The 21,321-nt window shown below is 38.6% G+C and overlaps 1 protein-coding gene across 2 annotated transcripts in view; it reads right to left on the bottom strand.

Annotated features, from left to right (window-relative positions):
• LOC148867143 (putative LRR receptor-like serine/threonine-protein kinase At1g53440) overlaps positions 1–21,321 on the bottom strand; it is a 66,974-nt gene that overhangs the window by 10,539 nt on the left and 35,114 nt on the right. For both annotated transcript variants that reach the window (XM_088981438.1, XM_088981437.1), the window contains 15 exons: positions 13,946–14,017; positions 13,745–13,816; positions 13,588–13,662; positions 12,677–12,748; positions 12,426–12,497; positions 12,221–12,283; positions 12,093–12,131; positions 11,964–12,013; positions 11,469–11,827; positions 11,019–11,217; positions 10,802–10,930; positions 7,823–7,941; positions 7,374–7,584; positions 7,017–7,254; positions 576–726 (listed from right to left, as the gene is read on the bottom strand). In XM_088981438.1, coding sequence (XP_088837564.1) covers positions 576–726; positions 7,017–7,254; positions 7,374–7,584; positions 7,823–7,941; positions 10,802–10,930; positions 11,019–11,217; positions 11,469–11,827; positions 11,964–12,013; positions 12,093–12,131; positions 12,221–12,283; positions 12,426–12,497; positions 12,677–12,748; positions 13,588–13,662; positions 13,745–13,816; positions 13,946–14,017 — 1,921 coding nt within the window. The remainder of the gene's footprint in view (positions 1–575; positions 727–7,016; positions 7,255–7,373; positions 7,585–7,822; positions 7,942–10,801; positions 10,931–11,018; positions 11,218–11,468; positions 11,828–11,963; positions 12,014–12,092; positions 12,132–12,220; positions 12,284–12,425; positions 12,498–12,676; positions 12,749–13,587; positions 13,663–13,744; positions 13,817–13,945; positions 14,018–21,321) is intronic.

The raw sequence follows: 21,321 nt of genomic DNA, 5'->3' as shown, positions 1-21,321 counted from the left end.
CCTAGGCATCAGTTTGAGGGGGAGTGTAGAGACTGTGAGAAGATCTAGCCGCAGGGCTATTTTTGTACTTTTACCATTTTTTTGTTGTATAACTATCCTTTGTACACTCTTTCTTTTGTACACTAAGGTCAGATTTGTCTTTTTACCCTTTTAATATAAATATATCTTTTAGGGTGTCGACTGACACATTGTGTCACACCTACCAATATGTTGTGTTCTTTTCTCTCTCTCTCTTTGACTTTTCGATCTGACTCTGACAAAAACTACTAGGACATAAAACTTCGGAATATGTATTATGTAATATCACTTTATAGTTTAAATAATCAGGCAAGTACCTAAGATTAGAAAGACAATTAATCAAATTAGTATGGCATATATTTTAGTTGAGCAGGTCTAGCGTAGAGACCACCATGCATACCTCTAATCTCAACAAACCTATATGCACTCACAGGGAGAGATATGCATAGCCAATGATGCCTTGTACAGATTTCTAAATCAATCAAAAATCCAAGTTCTGAATAGAAAATTACAAAGCATTATGATTTGTATAGAATGCAAAATGATACTTGGCTTACCCAATCAAGAAGTTGAACAAAATCCTCCTTTAGCAAATGGCTTGTATTGCTCTTTCCACTGACAGTCTCTAACATGACAACTCCAAAGCTATAAACGTCTGCTTTGTCAGTCAAATAGCCCCTTGTTGCATATTCAGGTGCCATATATCCTCTACAATAAAAGGAAAAACAGAAAATTATGTTATATTATACAGCTTAGAGCCCGCATTTATATACGATACGGGTCGATACGTGTCGGGTCTATGGCTTCCCAATACGCCCCTCCAGGGGTTGTATCGGGTCAGACCATGGTTCAGAGGGTAGTTGGGCCTTAAACCGACCCCTCTGAACCGGTTTAAAAAAAAAACCTAAAAAAGAGTACTGATACAGGCTGATATGCCCAACCGGCATATCGATCAGTGTCGATACTTTGAACCTTGGCAACATGGTATGCATATATCTGCACTGACACTGACACTGGATGGGACTTTACTTTTTGGCTGTATTTAATTTGATAAACAACAAAAGAGAAACAAAGAGTTGAGGAAAAGTTCTTATGGAACTTTGTCTCTTATTTTCTATCAAACCAGACATAGCCTTTGGGTATTAAGGTAGTAATTTTGTAACTGTCATTTTGCCAATGGCTTTAGCCTATGTAAGACTAAAACCTACAAAGCTAGAAATTTCATATTAATAATATGATGCTTTAACTAATTGAGCTATAGGGTCTTGTGAGTTTTTTATTTATTTTTGTAGAGAACACTGATGTGGGCCCCATAGCTACGGTCCCACTGTGTTCGTAGGGTAGAAGATGTTCTAGTCTGCCTAGGGTTAGCTATTGGTCATTTAGTTGTTTCAGTTGTTATTTATTTCAGTCTTATTTTTTGCTCTATTTGTTATGTAAAGACTAAGGGCAGATCTGTCCTTTCCATGTAATGAGCATAACCTATAAATATTATTTAAAGTGGCGGCGGCAGAACATTAAGCTTCTGCTCCTCCTTTCAACTCTTGTGTTCTACTACTTCTCCTCCCTTTTCCTCTTTTTCCCTCTTACCTTTCTTCTTATTTTCGATCCTGAAATCCATTAGGGTTCAAGACTGATAACAGTCCTGAACTTCTACTTGGTATCAGAGCTAGGGTTTCTCATGTGAGTCTAGTCCAGCCAACCACATGAGAACCATCTAAGGCTGGAAGCTGAGATAGCAGAGTTCGTTGACTGGTTCTTGGAGATCTCCAGAGGATTAGCAGCTGTTTGAAGAAGTGCCACAGTTGCAGTGAGTTGGTGATCAGGAAGAATTAGAGAAGGCTAAGGTTCGGGTAACCTTGGTAGGCAGCGAACTGAATCCTATTGTAAGTCCTTTATTTTCTGAGATAAGTAATATCAGAGAAGGTAGGTTGGACCTATCCAGCAAGGGTGGCCGAACCACTCTAGGGTTTTATCTCTCTATTCTCTAGGGTTTTGTCTTATCCTTGCGGCAAACCCTAGTATTGGATTGAACCTTGTGATCTTATCCCTGCGGAAAACCCTAATAGTTCTCCTCAACATTGATCAGTTTTAGGGTTTCATATTAACCCTAATACAAACCTTATCTGTACGGTACTGTCTGGAGTGTACGGCCTTTAGGACTGATTAAAACCTCAAATTGGCTTCAGCATATCAGATTGTTCTTCAAACAGTTTTTTAGTTTTCTCTTGGGGTTTCGAACACTTCTAAAGGGGTGAAAACAGTTCGGACTGTTGCTGTTGTGTGTGGTTATTGATTTCAGATCAGTTTTATACATGTTTCATGCACATCTACTGTGAGTACAGATTGGTTCTATACTGTTTTTTGTGATTGTGGTTGGTAGTCCTAGTGCTGGTTTTGACTGTAGTAACCTAATTTTGTGACTTTTGGTTCTTGACCGAAATGGAGTTTAAGAATCAGGCAGAAGGTAGTTGTGGGAACAGCAGTTATGGTGGTGGTTCTGAGACAGGTTTTCAGATTACAACCGTAAAGTTTGATGGATCAAACTATTTGGAATGGGCTCAATTAGCCATGATGGCTATTGGGGGAAGGGGCAAAGTAGGGTATCTCTTGGGAGATGTGGCAGAACCTTCCAAGGGAGACCCTATGTACCAAGTGGATCCAAGAAAACTACTTGGTTATGACATGGCTATGCAATTCTATGCATCCCCATATCAGCCGAAATTACTTAAGGGCAAAGACAACCAAGGAGATATGGAATGTGATGAAAGAGACTTACTCCCAACCCCTTAATGTTGCCGGAGCATATGAATTGAAATGTGAGGTGAATTCCCTTAAACAAGGAGAGAAACCGGTGTCGGTCTACTTCTCTACCTTGAAGTCCTTGTGGCATGAGATTGATCACTTAGAGACTCTTGAATGGGAGAGTCCCAAAGATGCTCAGATACGTAGAAAGCACATCGAGACAAACAGAGTGTTTGAATTCTTGGCAGGACTGAATTCAGAATATGATATTGTGAGGCAGCAGATTTTGGTTGTGGGCCCATAACCCAGTTTGATGCCAGGATCAAAGTGCTTAGATCTGATAATGCAAAGGAATACTTTGCTAAGCCATTGGCATCGTACCTCCTTAATCATGGGGTTATCCACCAGAGCACTTGCCCTCATACACCTCAGCAGAATGGGGTTGCAGAAAGGAAGAATAGGCACATCTTGAGGTGGCTAGAAGTATTATGTTTACCTCCAATGTCCCTATTCGCTTTTGGGGTGATGCTATCCTTACGGCGGTATATCTTATTAATCGGATTCCTTCCCGAGTTCTTGATATGAAACCTCCTTTTTCCCTTCTGCACCCTAGTGAGGAGTTGATCACTATTCCCCTCAAGGCATTTGGTTGTACCTGTTTTGTTCAGCTTCTCGGTCCCCATCACTCCAAGTTTGAACCCAAGGCCTCCAAATGCATCTTTATTGGTTATGCACAAACTCAAAAGGGTTATTGTTGTTATGATCCTGTCTCAGGGAAGAAGTTTGTATCCATGGATGTCACTTTCTTTGAGGAGACACCCTATTATTCTCGGGTCTCTCCTCAGGGAGAGAGTAGTGAGCGTGGAGATTTGGGTCCTTTTCTTCAGGGGGAGTGCAGTGAGGACAGGGTTAATACTTTTGGGGCTGTTCCCTTACCTATTCCAGTTGGTGATGAGGACTACAGTAGCGAGGGTGGTCAGAGGGATCGGGAGTTGAGAGCCTATCACAAGCGACGCATGCAGGTTGATCCCGGTCATCAGCAATCCTGGCCAGCTCCAACCTCTTCTGCGGCTCCAAGTCCAGATATTACAGTCCCAAGGCCCACAGAGACTCCTTCCATTGTTGCTACCTCACCCCCTGCAGATGACCTTGACCTTCCCATTGCCCTCCGTAAAGGAAAACGGCATTGCACCACATCTACAGCCCACTGCATCTCCCAGTTTTTGTCCTATGATCACCTATCTCCCTCCTACAGGTCCTCTCTCACCTCCGTTGCTGATGTCCCTATTCCGAGAACAGTGCAAGAAGCCCTATCAGTCCCGGAGTGGAGAGGTGCAATGCAAGTTGAAATGGATGCACTGTTGAAAAATAATACCTGGGAGCTAGTTGACTTGCCCAAAGGAAAGAAACCAGTTGGATGCAGGTGGGTATTTACTGTGAAGCACAATGCGGATGGTTCCATTGAGAGGTACAAAGCTCGGCTAGTTGCAAAAGGGTTCACACAGACTTATGGTATAGATTACTTGGAGACATTTGCCCCGGTAGCCAAGATGACCACCATTCGAGTTCTATTATCTCTTGTAGCAAGCTACACTTGGCCTTTGTACCAAATGGATGTTAAGAATGCCTTCCTGAATGGGGACTTGCAGGAAGAGGTTTACATGCAGTTGTCTCCTGGATTCTATGATACAAAGGCAGGTAAGAAGGTTTGCCGGCTCAATAAGGCATTGTATGGTTTGAAGCAATCACCTAGAGCTTGGTTCGACAGATTTAGACTAGCCCTTGGGAAGTTCGGTTATGTACAGGACCAGTCAGATCATATACTGTTCATCAAGAGGGTGGAGTCGTCACTAACACTACTTGCAGTATATGTTGATGATATTGTGGTGACAGGAAATGACAACCATGAGATTGAGTCCCTCAAACAGCTCCTTCATCAAGAGTTTGAGGTGAAAGATCTAGGTACACTACGGTATTTTTTGGGTATTGAGGTTGCTAGATCTAAACAGGGGATCTTTGTCTCTCAGAGGAAATATGTTTTAGATCTCTTGGCTGAAACTGGAAAGTTGGGTGTCAAACCTGCAGATACACATTGAACAGAACCACAAGATTAGTGCAGAGAGTGGGGAGCTGCTTGAAGACAAAGTTATGTTCCAGTGGTTAGTGGGAAAGCTCCTATATCTATGCCTCACCCGGCCAGATATCAGTTATATCGTTAGTGTTGTCAGTCAGTACATGCATTCTCCTAGAACCACACACCTTCTAGCAGCAGAAAGAATACTAGCATACTTGAAGAGATGCCCGGGTAGAGGTATACTGTTCAAGAACAATGACCACATGATGGTGGAAGTCTATACGGGTGCCGATTGGGCTGGGAGTGTTGATGACAGAAGGTCTACTTTTGGATATTATGCTCTTGTGGGAGGTAACCCGGTCTCTTGGAGGAGTAAGAAACAGAGTGTTGTCTCCCGATCCAGTGCTGAAGCTGAGTACAGGTCAATGGCTAATGGAGTGGCTGAAATTCTTTGGCTGAGATCACTACTTGGGGAGTTGGGTATTGAGTATGAGAAGCCCCTGATGTTGTATTGTGATAATCAAGCGGCTATTAATATAGCACACAACCCAGTGCAGCATGACAGGACTAAACATATTGAAGTTGATCGACACTTTGTACGAGAGAGGGTCTCATCACAAGAAGTGTGTCTCCCATACATCACCTCCAACATGCAGCTGGCAGATATCCTCACCAAAGTTGTACCACAGAAGAAGCTAGAGGCAGATCTATCCAAGTTGGGAATGATAAACATTTATTCCCAACTTGAGGGAAAGTGTAGAGAACACTGATGTGGGCCCCACAGCTACGGTCCCACTGTGTTCGTAGGGTAGAAGATGTTCTAGTCTGCCTAGGGTTAGCTATTGGTCATTTAGTTGTTTCAATTGTTATTTATTTCAGTCTTATTTTTTGCTCTATTTGTTATGTAAAGACTAAGGGCAGATCTGTCCTTTCCATGTAATGAGCATAACCTATAAATATTATTTAAAGTGGCGGCGGCAGAACATTAAGCTTCTGCTCCTCCTTTCAACTCTTGTGTTCTACTACTCCTCCCTTTTCCTCTTTTTCCCTCTTACCTTTCTTCTTATTTTCGATCCTGAAATCCATTAGGGTTCAAGACTGATAACAGTCCTTAACTTCTACTATTTTAAATTTTAGATTTTCAGATTCTTGTATAATATATATATATTTTAAATTTTCAGCATCAACATTTAACTTCTTTCAGGCATTTACCTTGCCTTGTACTTTGTGCCTTAGGCTCTAGGGACTCTTTACACTTTATTTGTGCTTCTTGCTTTTAAAACATTGCCTCAGATTAACAGCCAAAAAGCACTTAATTTAAAAGGAAAACAAATATTCCTGTGCATTTAATTTTATCATTATAAAGAAATATGTATTTTGTCTTTTCATTGTGCATGTGACTGATCACAAAAATGTAGGGGGTGTTAGCCAATAATCATACATATTGGCAAACAACCCTACTGTATTCCCAAATTAGAACCCTTTTTCAATTTTATCCATAAATGAGGCCTAGATGTAGGAGGATTGCATCAAGTTCGTATCCATCTGTACAAAAAGAAAAAAAAAACAATAATCTGATTTGATAACAATGAGAAAGAAGAGAGAGAGAGAGAGAGAGAGAGAGAGAGAGAGGGTTCTTAGTGAGAAGAGAAGAGAAAGAGAAGAAGAGATGGGGAGAAACCAATAATGATCTGGCTGCCCCTCTCATTATCTTATATACTCATAATAAAGATTAATTTCAAAGACTAATATGCCCTTACTAGGGCGGCTACTGCTAATAACTTAAAAGCAGTCTCAAAAGGCAACACAAACTGATGGGCCTTGGGTCCAACACCACTAACTAATGGCCCAATGACACTAACTACTGATTTATGTACAAGAAAAGGCATAAAAAATGCTGAATTTCAACACCATCCAGAAGAATTCTCCCCATCCTTTCCAAGAATATTGATTCCTTATTCTATAAATTTATGCTTGTATGAGTTTTGGGCTTCAGGCCCTCAGCTAATGTCAAATGGTAGGGAGGTTTGTATAATTATATCCTTAAACAGTATGTAATAGGCTTGGAGATGATCCATGTAATTAGTTACTAGTGTATATTGAAAGACTGGTCGTATTATTCCAAACCTCATCACATGCAAAGAAGAAAAAAGTAGTGGGAATAAAACACATCACTCACATAGTTCCAGCTATTCGGGTGATGATATGGGTTTTCTCCTTTTCATCAAGTTTAGCCAAACCAAAGTCAGATATCTTAGCATTGAGATCCTTATCAAGAAGCACATTGGTTGTCTTTATGTCTCTGTGGACAATTTTCAACCTTGATTCTTCATGCAGAAAAGCTAGACCCCTAGCCATCCCTAAGCAAATCTTATGCCTTGTTGGCCAGTCTAAGTTTGGTTGATGTTCCTCTTTTCCTACATAAAAACCAAATGTATTAAGAATATATATTGTTGGCTGAACCAAATAGAACAGGCAGTGGTAGTACTAAAAGGATATACTTTTTAATGGCTGAAAGAAGGACAAAGGGACTTACCAAAGAGAGCATGGGCAAGGCTATTGTTTTCCATATATTCATATATTAGTAGTAGTTGGTTTCCTTCAACACAACATCCGAAAAGCTTCACAAGATTTGGGTGTTGTAAAGCAGATAACATGCCTATCTCATTCATGAATTCATGGTTTCCTTGCATTGACTTAGAGGATAGCTGCTTGACAGCAATGGCTGTACCATCTGGCAGAATACCCTAAAAACAAAAATGCAAATTTGGGAACCTTGAGTTTATGGAAAAAATGAGCATATGAGACATGGAAAAGCAAAAGCAATAAAATTCGAAATTGCATCTTTTTTCATATGCAAGAATGGGATCATTGATCTTGAGGCTGCAAAACATATTTTGCCAAGTTAGAGCTGTCAATCCCAAGAACAAGACACAATGATGATAATAACAGGAAAAAAAGGATATACTCTCAATCCAGAATTACCTTATAAACTGGTCCAAAGCCACCTTCACCTATTTTATTTGCAGAGTCAAAATTCCCAGTTGCAGCTTTAATTTGTTTGAGAGTGAAATAACCTTTTTGTAGCTTTAGATGTCTAAGTTCTGCAAACCAGTGAAAGCTCATATTGAAGTTAAAAATATAATCTGAGAAAAGAATACTGCATTATTTTGGTGCTACAGGAGTGATGTGAAAAAATTTACATGGCTAACCAGAATTATAAGTTAAGGATACAATGGGTGAGGATATCAGCAAATGGGATGGCGGATGCTTTGGCTAAGTATGGGATGAATAGATCTATTTTATTCAGGGCACAATTCTAATGTGTTTTCTTTTTGTATGAGAGGTAGCAGCTCATGCCTTTCTAGGGGATGCTTGTAAAGATTACATAAAGTCTATTAATAAAACTCAAATTATTCTTCAAAAAAACTGCATTAATCCTTCATGGATAATGATTTAAACAGAGACGGATACCTAATGGCATGTGACAACAGTGTCAACATGGACACACATGAACAATGTCTTATCTCTGTATAAGAAGATGATGAACAGTGTTTTGAAGGGTAATTTTGTCATTTTTAAAATATTTAATTTGCATATGTCATCATGTGATACATATAACTGACAGTAGGTACTAGATTGACATATTTTGAAAGTTCAGGTACTGAATTGTTGCATTTTAAAGTTTGGGGACCAAACTGGCACTAGGACCAAAGTACAGGGTACTAATCGGGAATTTTCCCAAAAATTAAATAAATTTTATTTCAAAAATTACAAAAAAATAAATGTTTTACAAGAAATTTCAATAGATCTATGGATATGATAGATCACCCATAGATCTATGGCACAATTACTCTTCATTGGCGGATTACACCATAAATATAAAATTTTCTTTGTTTTTGTTATTTCATTTTTTTTGAATTTTCTTCAAAAAATTACATAGATCTATTTAAAGTCCAAAAAAATATAGGATTTTCAATACAGGGAGAGTATATCAATGTATATAGAAGCATTTTGAAGTATCAAAACAAAAAGAAAGCATAAAATATTGCAACTTATTATGAAATAAATTGAAAAAATACCTACCTTTGCAAATTTTGAAGGAAGTTGAAAAAACTTCAAAAATCTTGAGTTTTGAAGTTTGTTTTTGGGTCTTTTTTTAAAGATCTTGCAACCCAAGAATGTGTAGGGATGATTTGGTGAGTTTGGTAGAGAAAGAAGGCCTTTGGAGAGAGTTAGAAGTCTTTATTCTCAAAGGTTTTTAATTTTTTTTTGCCTATAGTAAAGTTGTACTGTATCGGCTGATACACCTTGATACAGTTACAATATGGTCCCAATAGACCCCAATATGGCGCCGATATATCCCGATATGGTCAAGATACGGGGTCAGCATAACAAAAAGACACGATATAAAGGATTTTGTAGTGTTTCCCATACCAACCCCTTAAAGATACAATATGTGACGGGCCGATAAGTTGCGAAATTTTGAACCTTGGTAGTGATTACTGTAAAGCTAGATGGGACTAACTCTTTGGCTTGGTCTTAATAAAGGAAAAATGGGGGTACCTCACAGCTAGTAAGAAGAACCAAAGGAGGATGATCCTACTTATGAGAATAGAATTTAAGAAAACTACACTGTTATAGGTTTGTTAGTAAATTTTGTGCAACCTCATATTAGCCAACACTATCCATCGATGGAAACGACAACAGAGATATGGGATAATGTTGCTGAAACTTATTCCTAAGGTTAAAGGTGGCTAGAGCCTTTGAGATGAAAAATGATGTGAACAACTTAAGATAGGGGAGAAGCCTTTGGGCGTGTACTTCTCAATGTTGAAATCTCTCTAGTAGGAGATTGATCTGATAAAGATTGTTGTGTGGGAGAGCAATAAAGATGCCAAAACTCACAAGAAGTTGGTAGAGATAAATAGGGTCTTTGAATTCCTCACTCGACTCTACTTAGAATATGACAGTACTAAACATAATATTCTATCGAAAGATGAGGTGACATTAATCTCAAGCCAATGCTCTGGTTAGTAGTAAAGAAAGCAGAAGATAGGTTGAGGATTTGGAAGTGTTCTTGAACCTATAAGAGTTTTGGAGAGGAAGAAGGGAAACTTCAAAGAGAATGGACAGTAGAAAAATCTCTCTCTACCTGACCCTAATTTCTTTTATTAAGACATGATTTGAAGTTACATAAAAATACAAAAATACCCTTGATTAATAAAACATGAAATGGATCCAACAGGCCCACACGTGTGACTCATCTACTACAACACTCCCCCTCAAGTTGAGCATAAATGTCAGTCATGCCTAGCATGCTAAGTAGACCTTGAAACTTTGCTGAAGCAAGTTCCTTAGAAACATCAGCTAGTTATTACTTTGCAGGAGTGTATGGAATAACGTAGTTCCCCAGAAACAATTCCCTCATGCACAAAATGTCTATCAACCTCTATGTTTAGTCTTGTCATGTTGTACTAGATTTTTGGCAATGTTAATTGCAGCCTTGTTATCACAATATAACTTGAGAGGACCATCAGCATCAAGCTTCATTCACAACTCAGTAATTAGGATGTGGATTCTTGGGGTTATAATTGTTTTGAATGGGTGTGGATCCTTGGGCGCTATTTTTGGCTTTGTTTGGAAGGGATTTGGTGGGTGCAGACCCCTTTTATAAGTGATATTAACATTATAAAGAGTAAAATCACAGTAATGCCCATACTAAAGTAATAAAGAATTAACTTAATAACATTGACATCTATATCCTATGGTGCAGAATATATAACTTTAACAATGTGGAACACATTCCTATCAAAAATAAGGCCCTATCACATGAATTAGTTACAAAATTCTAAAATAAATGGTCAGGAAAACTGTATACTATATAAACTTTCTACTGATATACAAAAGCCAAAATCATTCCCAAATAAATAAATAGATAAGTTGAAAATTCATTTATCGTACCTTCGTCCTCAAGGTATTTTCCTTTCTGGTGACATTTCACCCAAACAAACATCACAATCAATACAATAACCATGCAAGCAGCAGCTACAACTCCAAGAGTAGCTCCGATAGAAAGTCCATGATCAGGATCTACAACATGAAACGATCACTATGGTGAGATTGTTGAGAGGGGAAACCAGGAAAGAGGCCCAGTCATCAAACGTCCAGATAAACTTACTACGTGTCACTGCTATGGCTGATATAAGGGGTCCATATACACCTCTGGCTGGAACAAAGGTAGTGCCTTTTCCTGCCCAGTACAAGTGAATCTCTAGAGTGCTACCACTAACAATGATGTCATTAAATTCCCTAACAGTGTCTCTACCAAAACCTTTAGCTTCTTTGGCAATATTGAAATCTTTCAGTCGCATCTGACCCTGCAAGAAGCAATAGCACATCAGAAGTTTCATCAAGATAAGAACTGTCATCATTATTCTTCAAATACAAAGCATAATTGAACTCAAGAAGTTAAATATATGTTCTATTTTTCATAAACAAAAGGAAGAAACTAAATGCTATCTTCCGTTGGAAATGATTATCAGCACTCAGAGATGACATCAGTGACTGTATGAATGATGGCAATTTATACTAATAAAAAATGAATGCTGGGAATTCTCAACTCACTCACTTGAATTAATACATCAAAAATGCGCTCCCCAACACTGTTAAACGTATGGTCATCTGTATACATAATTTCAGCAAAGTGGAGTTTCACTGTATAGACTCCCTTCAGTAAGCAAAGTCCATAGTACCTAAGTGACAGAGGGGCAAGACGAGCTGTCTTGTATATTCCTGGAACAGTCAGTGCATTGTTCGAGGTATTGTAATTAGTAATGCTAGTTTCCAAGTAATCTCCTGTGGTACTACAAGCCCATTTCTCATTAGGTTGGTAGAAGTATGATGGACCCATCTGTGCTGAGTCATCTTCATATTCCTCCCCAGCAAATTCCTCCTTTGGGCCACCACAATTAATGAACAAGGAATGATCTACATTTGTAACATGAATTCCATTCAATCGCATTCACAAGTACCAATTCTTTCATGGGAATGGTAAAATATAGCACCAAATATATAAGAACTCAAGGATCTCATAAATGGAAAATTACTTAAAGAGATTACTTACACTTGGATTTACTAGAGCATGGAAGGTCCTTCTTGAAGCACCACTCCATTCTACAGAAGTTTTAAGGACACATATGTCAACATGGTTCCTAAGTGAAGTAAATATAATTCTAAAGAGCTAGGAACTTACGAATTGTTATTTGAAGATGAATAACTGGCAATCATATTCCTGTTAAAGAATATGAAGAGGAAGGTTGTAAGAGAAAGGAAAAAAAATGGGACAAGGAACTAATAAATATCAAATATGGAGAGACTCACATGCTTGGTTGTTTTTTACAGTTCAGAATTGACTCTCCTGTAAAATTGTTGCAAGATATGTCACTGCAAGAATTATCTAACAAGTGTTACAGTAATGAATTTCTTGATGGAACAATGGCCTAAATGGCTAGTAGGAGATATATGGGGTAAAAACTAATTTAACAAAATGAAATAAGGTTTCAAGCTTGCAATAAGAAATACTCACATATTCCATTTGCTACTCATATGCACCACCCAATCTGGTACTGTTCCAGATAGTGAGTTGCTGCTGAGATACCTACATATGCATAAATACTATTATGTCTACCTTGTAATTAAGGTATCTACGTATGAAGGAATGCCAATAAATGGTTAAATGCAATAAAAAATAAAAGAACAGGACTTTAAAAATAAATTTAAATTTCTAATGTAAAGAAAATTTAATTTTAATTATTTCCTACATGATGATTTACATACAAATATTGTAAATATCGCAATTTATTGAAGCTTTCCGGAATTGGGCCAGTCAATTTGTTGAAGGTCAGGTCTCTGCAATGACAAAGAATCAAGTTATGGTGAGAATCAAAAAATGAGAGGAAGCATATCTTCATAGTTTAATAGACAAGAAACTCATGATACATGTACATATTGGATAAGCCATCTGTAGAATACAAGGTTATCATTACATTCCTAATGCATTGTATTTAAGTAAACTAGAACACAGTTGCGAAATGTTCCCTGAGCATTTTGGCCTGGAAAAGTAGGTTATCACCTAAGTCAATACATACAGACATACATAAGATTCTTGAATAACCTTCCTGGTTCAAAGTAACAAAGACATGTGAACGTACAAGAAGATTGAGAGAGAATAGGATTCTGAGAAAGATTTTCTTCAATTCTCATGCCCTTCTTTCATTAGAACATATATTAATTTGATGAAATTACAAAAAGGCCATTAATTATGCACCTCATTTGCAGCCTATGAACAATTACAATGTTGCCCTCAACATTCTTAAAAGATCACGAGAGTCTAAATACAACCCCATCTTGATTAAACTCAACTATCATTTGTCAAAATTTGTGTTCTTATTGCAACTGTAATAGGATGTCTGTTCAATGCATGATCTTAATAATCAGGACCTGTAGGATTGTTGGTAATTTTTTACAGAAACTGCTGTCTGATTCGTTCATTGGGAACTGGACCAAACTTCCCGTCTGATTACATTCATTCCATCACTATAATTCTGTAGAATCCACAATCAGAATATAGACAGGAGACGCTTAAAGACTGTAACTATGATATATATTTCAGGAATTCTCAGAGTCTCACAATGTTCAAAAACCAATAGTAAATAATCTAGAGAAAGGCATCTACCATGGAGACTTACATTTTTTTCATATGTGTCATCACTTCTCCAATGTAGTTGGGGATTTCACCAGTAATCATGCAATTTCTAAGTATCCTATAGAAAACAATGAATACCCCATGAGTGAAAAGAACCACAGAGATCACTATACAATTAGACAAATCATATTTCAACTCACAATTCATTTATCTGTGTCAGGTCTTTGAGGTCAGGAAAACTCATATTTGATCCATTCAAGTCAGACACCCTCCTGAAATTTAAAATCCTTAAGATTAGAAAGCTCATAGTGTCATTATATCTTTTGTCTTAGAAGTTTACATGTAAAAGAACTCCACTAGACTAATCATAGAAGTCAAATGAGACCAGAATCTTGACTCACAGTTGAATTAAGCTTTTCAAGGAGGAGACTGTAGAAGGAAATGGTCCCTCCAAGGATGTTCCTTGCATATCCCTGCAACAGTTTGAATTAGTGTTGACACAAATTTCGTGTACTGAATTAACACAAAACATGGAGACAAATTACAAATGAAATTTTGTAACGAAGAAAATACAGTAAGATTTAACCCACATTAATTCTGCTTGATCACATAAGCAACCTCTAATTAATAATCGAAAATGGTGAAGACAAGGGTCATCAGTGTCATTCTCATGGTTCTTGAAGTGTTGATGTAATTTTCTTCACTCCAGGCTTTGTGCTTCGTTGGTTGTGAAGAGTGCTTCTCTAAGGACTTTTCTTGATGGGTTGATCTTCCTTGAAAGTTTGAGTCCAGGTGTGAAGTAGAGACAAGAAATTGTGTTTCTTCCTTCTCTCTCTTGAACTTTAAGTAGTGTTGGATTTTGCAAGTGCTTGTGATTGCTTGCAATACTCAAGTATGTTTAAAGAGAGCTTCTTCTCCCTAGGCATTGTCATTTACAACCTAGGATTAGGGATGCCACCTCAGCCCACTTGCTGACCAATCCCATGTAAGTGGGATGTTGGTTAGGGTTAACTCCTATACATGCTTCATTATGTAGGAGCTAATGTGATTGCCAAAGGAACCACTCTATTACAATAGGACATGGACCTAATTAAGCTTATACACTTGGATCCTTAGGCCTTGGATCATGTTTACTTAGGCTTTGGGCCTATGGAAGCCCTTTTTAGGGCCCATTTGTAAGAAAGAGCCTGTTTGTGGACTTCTAAAATTTTTTATACCTATAAATGCCCCTTCAAGGATGTGGTGACAGAGGTTTGTACATTTCCAGCATCCTTGATAGATGTTGATTTCAATGTTGAATAATTATTTCCAAGGTTGTAAGACTCAAACCATCTCTAACGACCTCCTTATTACTTGGAGCGTGTCACTTCATTTCATCTAAGAATTTACAAAAATGAATGCCAGATGTGGTGACCAAATTTAGAAGTGTCATGAACTTGTTTGCAAGGTGAAGCTTCAGAAGGCCGTCAGCTAAAAGATTGGCACCTAGAGGCTAGCATTGTAATTGCAATCCTAGTTGACCCGATGACTTTTCATTGCCATAAGTACCAATATTCTTTGGGGTGTGATAGCTGACATGAAGTTGTAGAGTGAATTTCCAAATTGCAAAGGATATTGTGCATTTTATTTCGTTAGAACCACCTCCTTTCTCTTGTTAATAGAGGAAATATATGTAGGTCATTAAATGGACACTTAATCACATATGGAGTGTGTAAACACCAAGTTCTAGTGACATGCCTTTCCTTCTTAATTGGCTAGTAAATTATTTATGCATGATGCATGTCAACAGCAGGAATCAGTTTGTCCTTGATGGAGTCATGATAAAGAACACATGGCAAGGAATCACATGACATTGTATGACCTCACCCACCTGGGAAGTTAATTGTAGTGTGATCTGCTTGTGACCTGCAACTTTCTTCATCTTGAGTCGTTTCATGTACATAATGCTCTCCACTATGAAAATTTATTGCAAATTGAGTTGAGATAGGATTCTGTTACCGTTTGAATCCCCAGTGTTACAGGTTAACCAACATGAGAACAGTCTCATAGTTTGAATGGGATACAAGATAATGAATGGCACAAGCTTTGAGATGTTTTGAGGTGGGCCATCCTCTTCTTTTCATCTATCCTCTACTCTTAGTTTTGATAGAGTAGAAAGGGGAAGGCCTCCAACACACCTGCATCTACTTCTTGGTTGTACTGCATAACTCTATTGTAGAGTTCAAGTGATAAATGACTTGTTTGACAAGAACCAAATCAGGCACAAAATCTGCTTTATTTATATACCCTCAAACATCCTTTTCTTCTTCTTTGTTTTGTAGTCTCATAGGCACAATTTGTAATCTGTAAATCGCACCCAGCAACAGTAAAACAGCAAAAAGAGAAGCCTTGAAACAGAAAGAAGAAGAGAGAAGAAGATAATGAAGGAGAGGAGAAAAATTGATGAGCAGGACAAGAAACTTAACATCTGCCCTAATAAAACACTTAGGGTCCATTTGGTTCATGGTCGGAATCCGAATCGAAATGGTCTATTCCCCTCTCCAGTTTGGTTCAGAACTTCAGATGGGAATTGGAATTGACTGGAATGGGATTCTCATTCCCAAGGGACAAGAAGGGAATGGGGGAATGCCATTCCACCAGGAATGGGAATGGGATTCTGATTCTGCCCAACCAAACAGTTGGAACCGAAACAATAAAAGGACCATCATACCCCTGCTGCCCTAATAGTGGTAAGGTCCCAAATAACTTATACAACAGTTCAAAAATAAAACACCTAAACCAGGCCCATTAACCCAAAAAGAATAAAAAAGACACTAACAAAAGACTAAAAATATACTAGGCCCAACCCATAAACCAGCTGGCCATACAATATAGCCCATTACACCTATAAACTCAACATTCCCCCTCAAGTTGGGTGTGGACAATAATAACACTCAACATTCCAACATCATTCTTCAATTTATTTGTTGCAACTCCCTTTGTAAATGTTGAGTGAGGGCAATTTTGTAATTTTGGGCTTATTGTAATAAGGAGCACTCTTAAGAGGACATTGGTAATTGTCATAAATATAATCTTGTCTTGGGTCTGAGAACAATTCACTCTGTCCATCCAAATCCCTTTTCCTTTCTTCTCTTCCTACTCTTTCTTCTCATTTCTTCACAAACTCTCTATCTCTAACAACTTGGTATTTGAGCAAGACCAAGGGAAACTTTTGCTCTTCTTCTGCTGGTTGTGCCAGCTAGGATGGCCTGCTGATGTTAGCATGCCACTGGATGATGTTATCAGTTTGTTCCAGTGTTTTCGAACCGTCATTGACCCAGATGGTTCGACCATTCGGCCCAGAAACCATCCAAGCAACTTGTTCCATTTCACCCTTAACCCGTTCCTGGGCTAGAAACCATAGATTTGGTCAAAGAACCACTGACCTGGGTGGTCAAACCGTCGACCCGGACAGCGGTTTGCAGTTTAACAAGGAGGCAGAGGAGATTCAAATATGATGGTCTGAAACAAGAATGAAGAATGATTTTAGATCTGAGATCGTCCTAGAGAGAGCGAGAGAGAGGGTGAGATTGAGATCACAGGGAAATCAGATCTGAGATCTGAGATCTCAGTTCTCAGATCTCAGATCTGAGTTCAGAGAGAGATTCGATGCTTGGATGCTGCGTTGCTGTTGCCTCTGCTTTCTTCCCTCCTTCCTTCCTTCCTTTCTTTCCTTTCTCTCCTTCCTTTCCTTTTTTTCCTCTCTCCTCCCTCATCTCTCTTTCCTTTCTTTCTTTCTTTTTTTCTCAGCCGAGTGCCAACCAGATATATCTCTTTCTCTTAATAAAAGACTAAACCACCTGAACCGTTTGACCCGAATTGGTGAACCGCTGACCTGGAAACTGGTGGCCAGAACGGTTCCGTTTCCGGGTTGGTTTTTAAAACCTTGGTTCGTACAGTAGGTGGCAACTCTGCATAATGAACACTATCTAGGGCATTCCTTGATTTTAGACGAATTTTGGTATGGTTTGGTTTGAAGATTAGAGACTGTTTAGTTTTTTTATTCTTTTTTTTTTGAATTTTATGGATTAGTAGTAGTGAAAATTGAAGATCTGAAGTTGCAACTTGTGTGATTGATTGAGGCAATGCTAGTGAACGAGACCAGTTGTAGTTGATCCGTGCCATATTTCATGACTCTTAAGAATGTGGTTTTGTAATTATCTAAGACTTGGAAATTTTTTTCAAAATTTTTCTTCTCTTGCTTTTCTGCCAGCCCTAGTTTCCCACCTTTTTTGCTGTCAATATGTACGCGAACCCGGCATTAGGGTTATAGTGTTGGCAGCAAGTGTTGTGATGGTGTTTTGGGTTGGTAAGAGGTGTTTGAAGAGATGTTCAAAATCAATGGATTTCAAAAATTTTTCTTCTCTTGTTTTCTGTCAGCCCTAGTTTCCCAGTTTTGGGTATTGTGATGTGGACAGAAAAACAGGTTATATGAAGCAATTCAAGTGTATACAATAAGCAAAAAAATACCAAGATGAAAACAACAAAACTAGTTGGCTTCTTAGGGATTTCAGATCTGAACCTGAAGTAGTACTCCGCTTAGAACAATTCTTCTATAGTAACAATGGTATCAAGCTGGCTTCTCGTTCAAACACATAGTGATAGAGGGATTGGTAAGTGCCAAAATGGGTTGACTCCCCAAAACCCAAGCTCTCAATACTTGAAAACTCTAGCAAGGCCTAAGCTACAACTGAAATAAGAGAGAAAGAACCAAAAAGATCCCCACAGAAGCAGCCCCCCGTCCCCCCCCTCCTCTTTTATAAGACTCAATGGCTTGCTAGAGAAGACAATTTATGCATAAGACCCTAAAATGTTCTCCCCTTCACAAAAGCTCCTTAAAAACAAAACAACTTCAAACAGACCCCCAAAAGATAACTTTTATTACAAAAAGACCCAAGAGACCAAAACCCAACAGATGTGCACGTAACTGCCCTTGGCTAGAATCTGAATTATAAAAGATGGCGGGTGCTGTTCTCAGTTGATCAGAATTCTGATGTAGCTTCAGTAGGAAAAAACAAAAAGCAATAACAGAAGAAGAAGAGAGAAATGAAAGAGAAGAGAAGAAGAATGTGAAGAAGAAAAGGGTGCAGATTAGGATTGGTTTCTGCCGCCCAGAATTAGAATTTATATGCTTCTATTAAAACAATAAACACAAAGACATCTATGCCCCTGCCGCCCAACACACTCCTTAATCAATAATAGGCCTAGTACAGCCCATAAAGACTAATAACAAGGCCCAAAATACTAATAACAAGTAAATAAAAGAAAAGACAACTGATAATGGCAGGGACTCCACTAAAATACTAAAATACTAGTCTATTTCTCCACACTCCCCCTCAAGTTGGGAATAGATATTAGTCATTCCAACTTGCATAAATTTGTCTCTAATTTGACTCTTGTAACTGCTTTGGTGAAGAGATCGGTCAGCTGCATATTGGAGGCAACAGAAGGAAGGCACACTTCTTTGGAGGCAACTCTTTCCCTAATAAAATGTTGATCCACCTCAATATGTTTGGTTCTATCATGTTGTATTGGATTATGAGTAATATAAATAGTGGTCTGATTATCACAATACAACATTTAGAGGCTTTTCATATTCAACCTCCAACTCCTCAAGTAGTGATTTTAACCACAACACTTCAGCCACCCTATTAGCCATAGATTTGTATTCTGCTTCAGCACTAGAGCGGGCAACAACTATTTGTTTCTTACTCCTCCAAGAGACAAGGTTGCCCCCAACAAGGGCACAATACCCTGAGGTAGATCTCCTTATCATCCACACATCCAGCCTAGTCCACATCAGTGTACACTTCTATCTTCATATGATCATTATTCTTGAAGAGTATACCTCTGCCTAGACACCTTTTTACGTAGGCAAGTATCCTCTCGATTGCAAGAAGATGGGATGTTTTGGGAGACTACATATACTGGCTGACAACACTAACAACATAAGAAATATTTGGGCGTATTAGACAGAGGTAGAGAAGCTTTCTAACAAGCCGTTGGTACATGGTTTTATCTTCAAGTAGTTCACCCCCTTCTGCATTTATCTTATGATTTGGCTCAATTGGTGTATCTACTAGCTTAATTCCCTATTTTCCAGTTTCTTCTAAAAGATCAAGGGCATATTTCCTTTGGGATATGAAGATACCATGCTTGGATCTAGCCACTTCAATTCCCAGAAAATATCTCAAATCCCCTAGATCTTTTACCTCAAACTCCTTACTGAGAAGCTTCTTGAGAGAATTAATTTCATCACTATCACTGCTTGTCACCACAATATCATCAACATATACAGCTAGGAGAGTTAAAGCCGAACCTATTTTCTTAAAAAAGAGAGTGTGATCAGATTGAGCATGTGCATACCCAAATTTTTCCAAGGCATGTCTAAACCTATCAAATCATGCCCTTGGAGACTGTTTCAAGCCATACAAGGCCTTCTTCAATCGACAGAAGCAAAGGAGACTGGAGGTGGCCCGGACTGTTCATTATTGGAACCAACATGCTTCCACCATCGTTTGTGGAACACTCTCAACTCCTTACACTTTTGACAGCCCCCCTCACTATATTCCCCTTCATTGACAGGAATAAAGGTAATGGAACTTCCTGAGCAAAAACACCCTGCTCGCCACTCTTCCATTGGGGTGAAGCCCTGGAGTAATAAGGGACATCCTCAAAGAATGTAACATCCATAGACACAAACCTAGTCCCAGAGACTGGATTATAACAGCAATATCCCTTTTGATTTTGTGCATGCCCAAGAAAAATACACTTGGTTGCCTTAGGATCAAATTTAGAATGGTGAGGCCCAAGAATTTGAACAAAGCAAGTGCACCCAAAGGTCTTAAGAGGAATAGTGAATTGGTCTTTATCAGGGTACAATAGGTTCAAAGGTGCTTTCATGTCTAAAACCCATGAAGGAACTTTGTTGATAAGGTAGACAGCTCTGTGGATTACATCCCCCCCAAAAAGCGAATGTTTCTATTCTTTCTCTCAGCTACTCCATTTTGCTAGGGTGTACGAGGATAGGTACTCTAATGGATAACTCCATACTCAAGTAGATATGAGGCCAAGGGCATTGCGAAATACTCCTTGGCATTACCAGATATGAGAATTTTGATCCTTACTCCAAAGTGAGATAAAACCATATGGTGGAATGCACGGGTTAGAGTAGGAACCTCATCTCGAGACTGCATAAGGTAAACCCAAGAAAAACGAGAATAGTCATCAACAAATAGAAGGAAATATCAGTAACCACCCATTGCATTAATGTGATTAGGTCCCCAAACATCGGTATGCACAATGTCAAAAGGAACAAGTTGAAAACAGCCCACTTGAAGTATAGAACTGCTTGAGATTAGATGCAAAACTAGAAAACAAACAAGAGAAGATTAAGAAGATGAGAGAGAGAGAGAGCTGGTGGCAATGAGAGTTAGAGAGTGAGAGGTTCGAACTAAACCTTCCTCTAACACTCTAAAACATTTTATTAAGTTAATCTTTGAATTATTACAGAGAGGCCCTTGGGTGGGCAAGAAATTACAAAAACATAGTATATAAGAGTATGGACCCAGAATAAGGCCCATTACAGAGGAAAACATAAACATAACATAGAATGACAGCCTATGGGCCATTCGGCCCATCTCCTCTACACTCCCCCTCAAGCTGAGCATAGATGTTAATCATGCCCAGCTTGCCAGTGTCATGTTGAAGCCTTGCCTTGGAAATACCTTTGATGAAG

Source organism: Nelumbo lutea, chromosome 3 (genome assembly GCF_056320005.1).
Source record: "Nelumbo lutea isolate HS-2025 chromosome 3, American lotus-T2T, whole genome shotgun sequence".
Classification (NCBI taxonomy): Eukaryota; Viridiplantae; Streptophyta; class Magnoliopsida; order Proteales; family Nelumbonaceae; genus Nelumbo; species Nelumbo lutea.
Note: the sequence above shows the minus strand (reverse complement) of the source record. Positions and strands in the feature narration are given on the sequence as shown.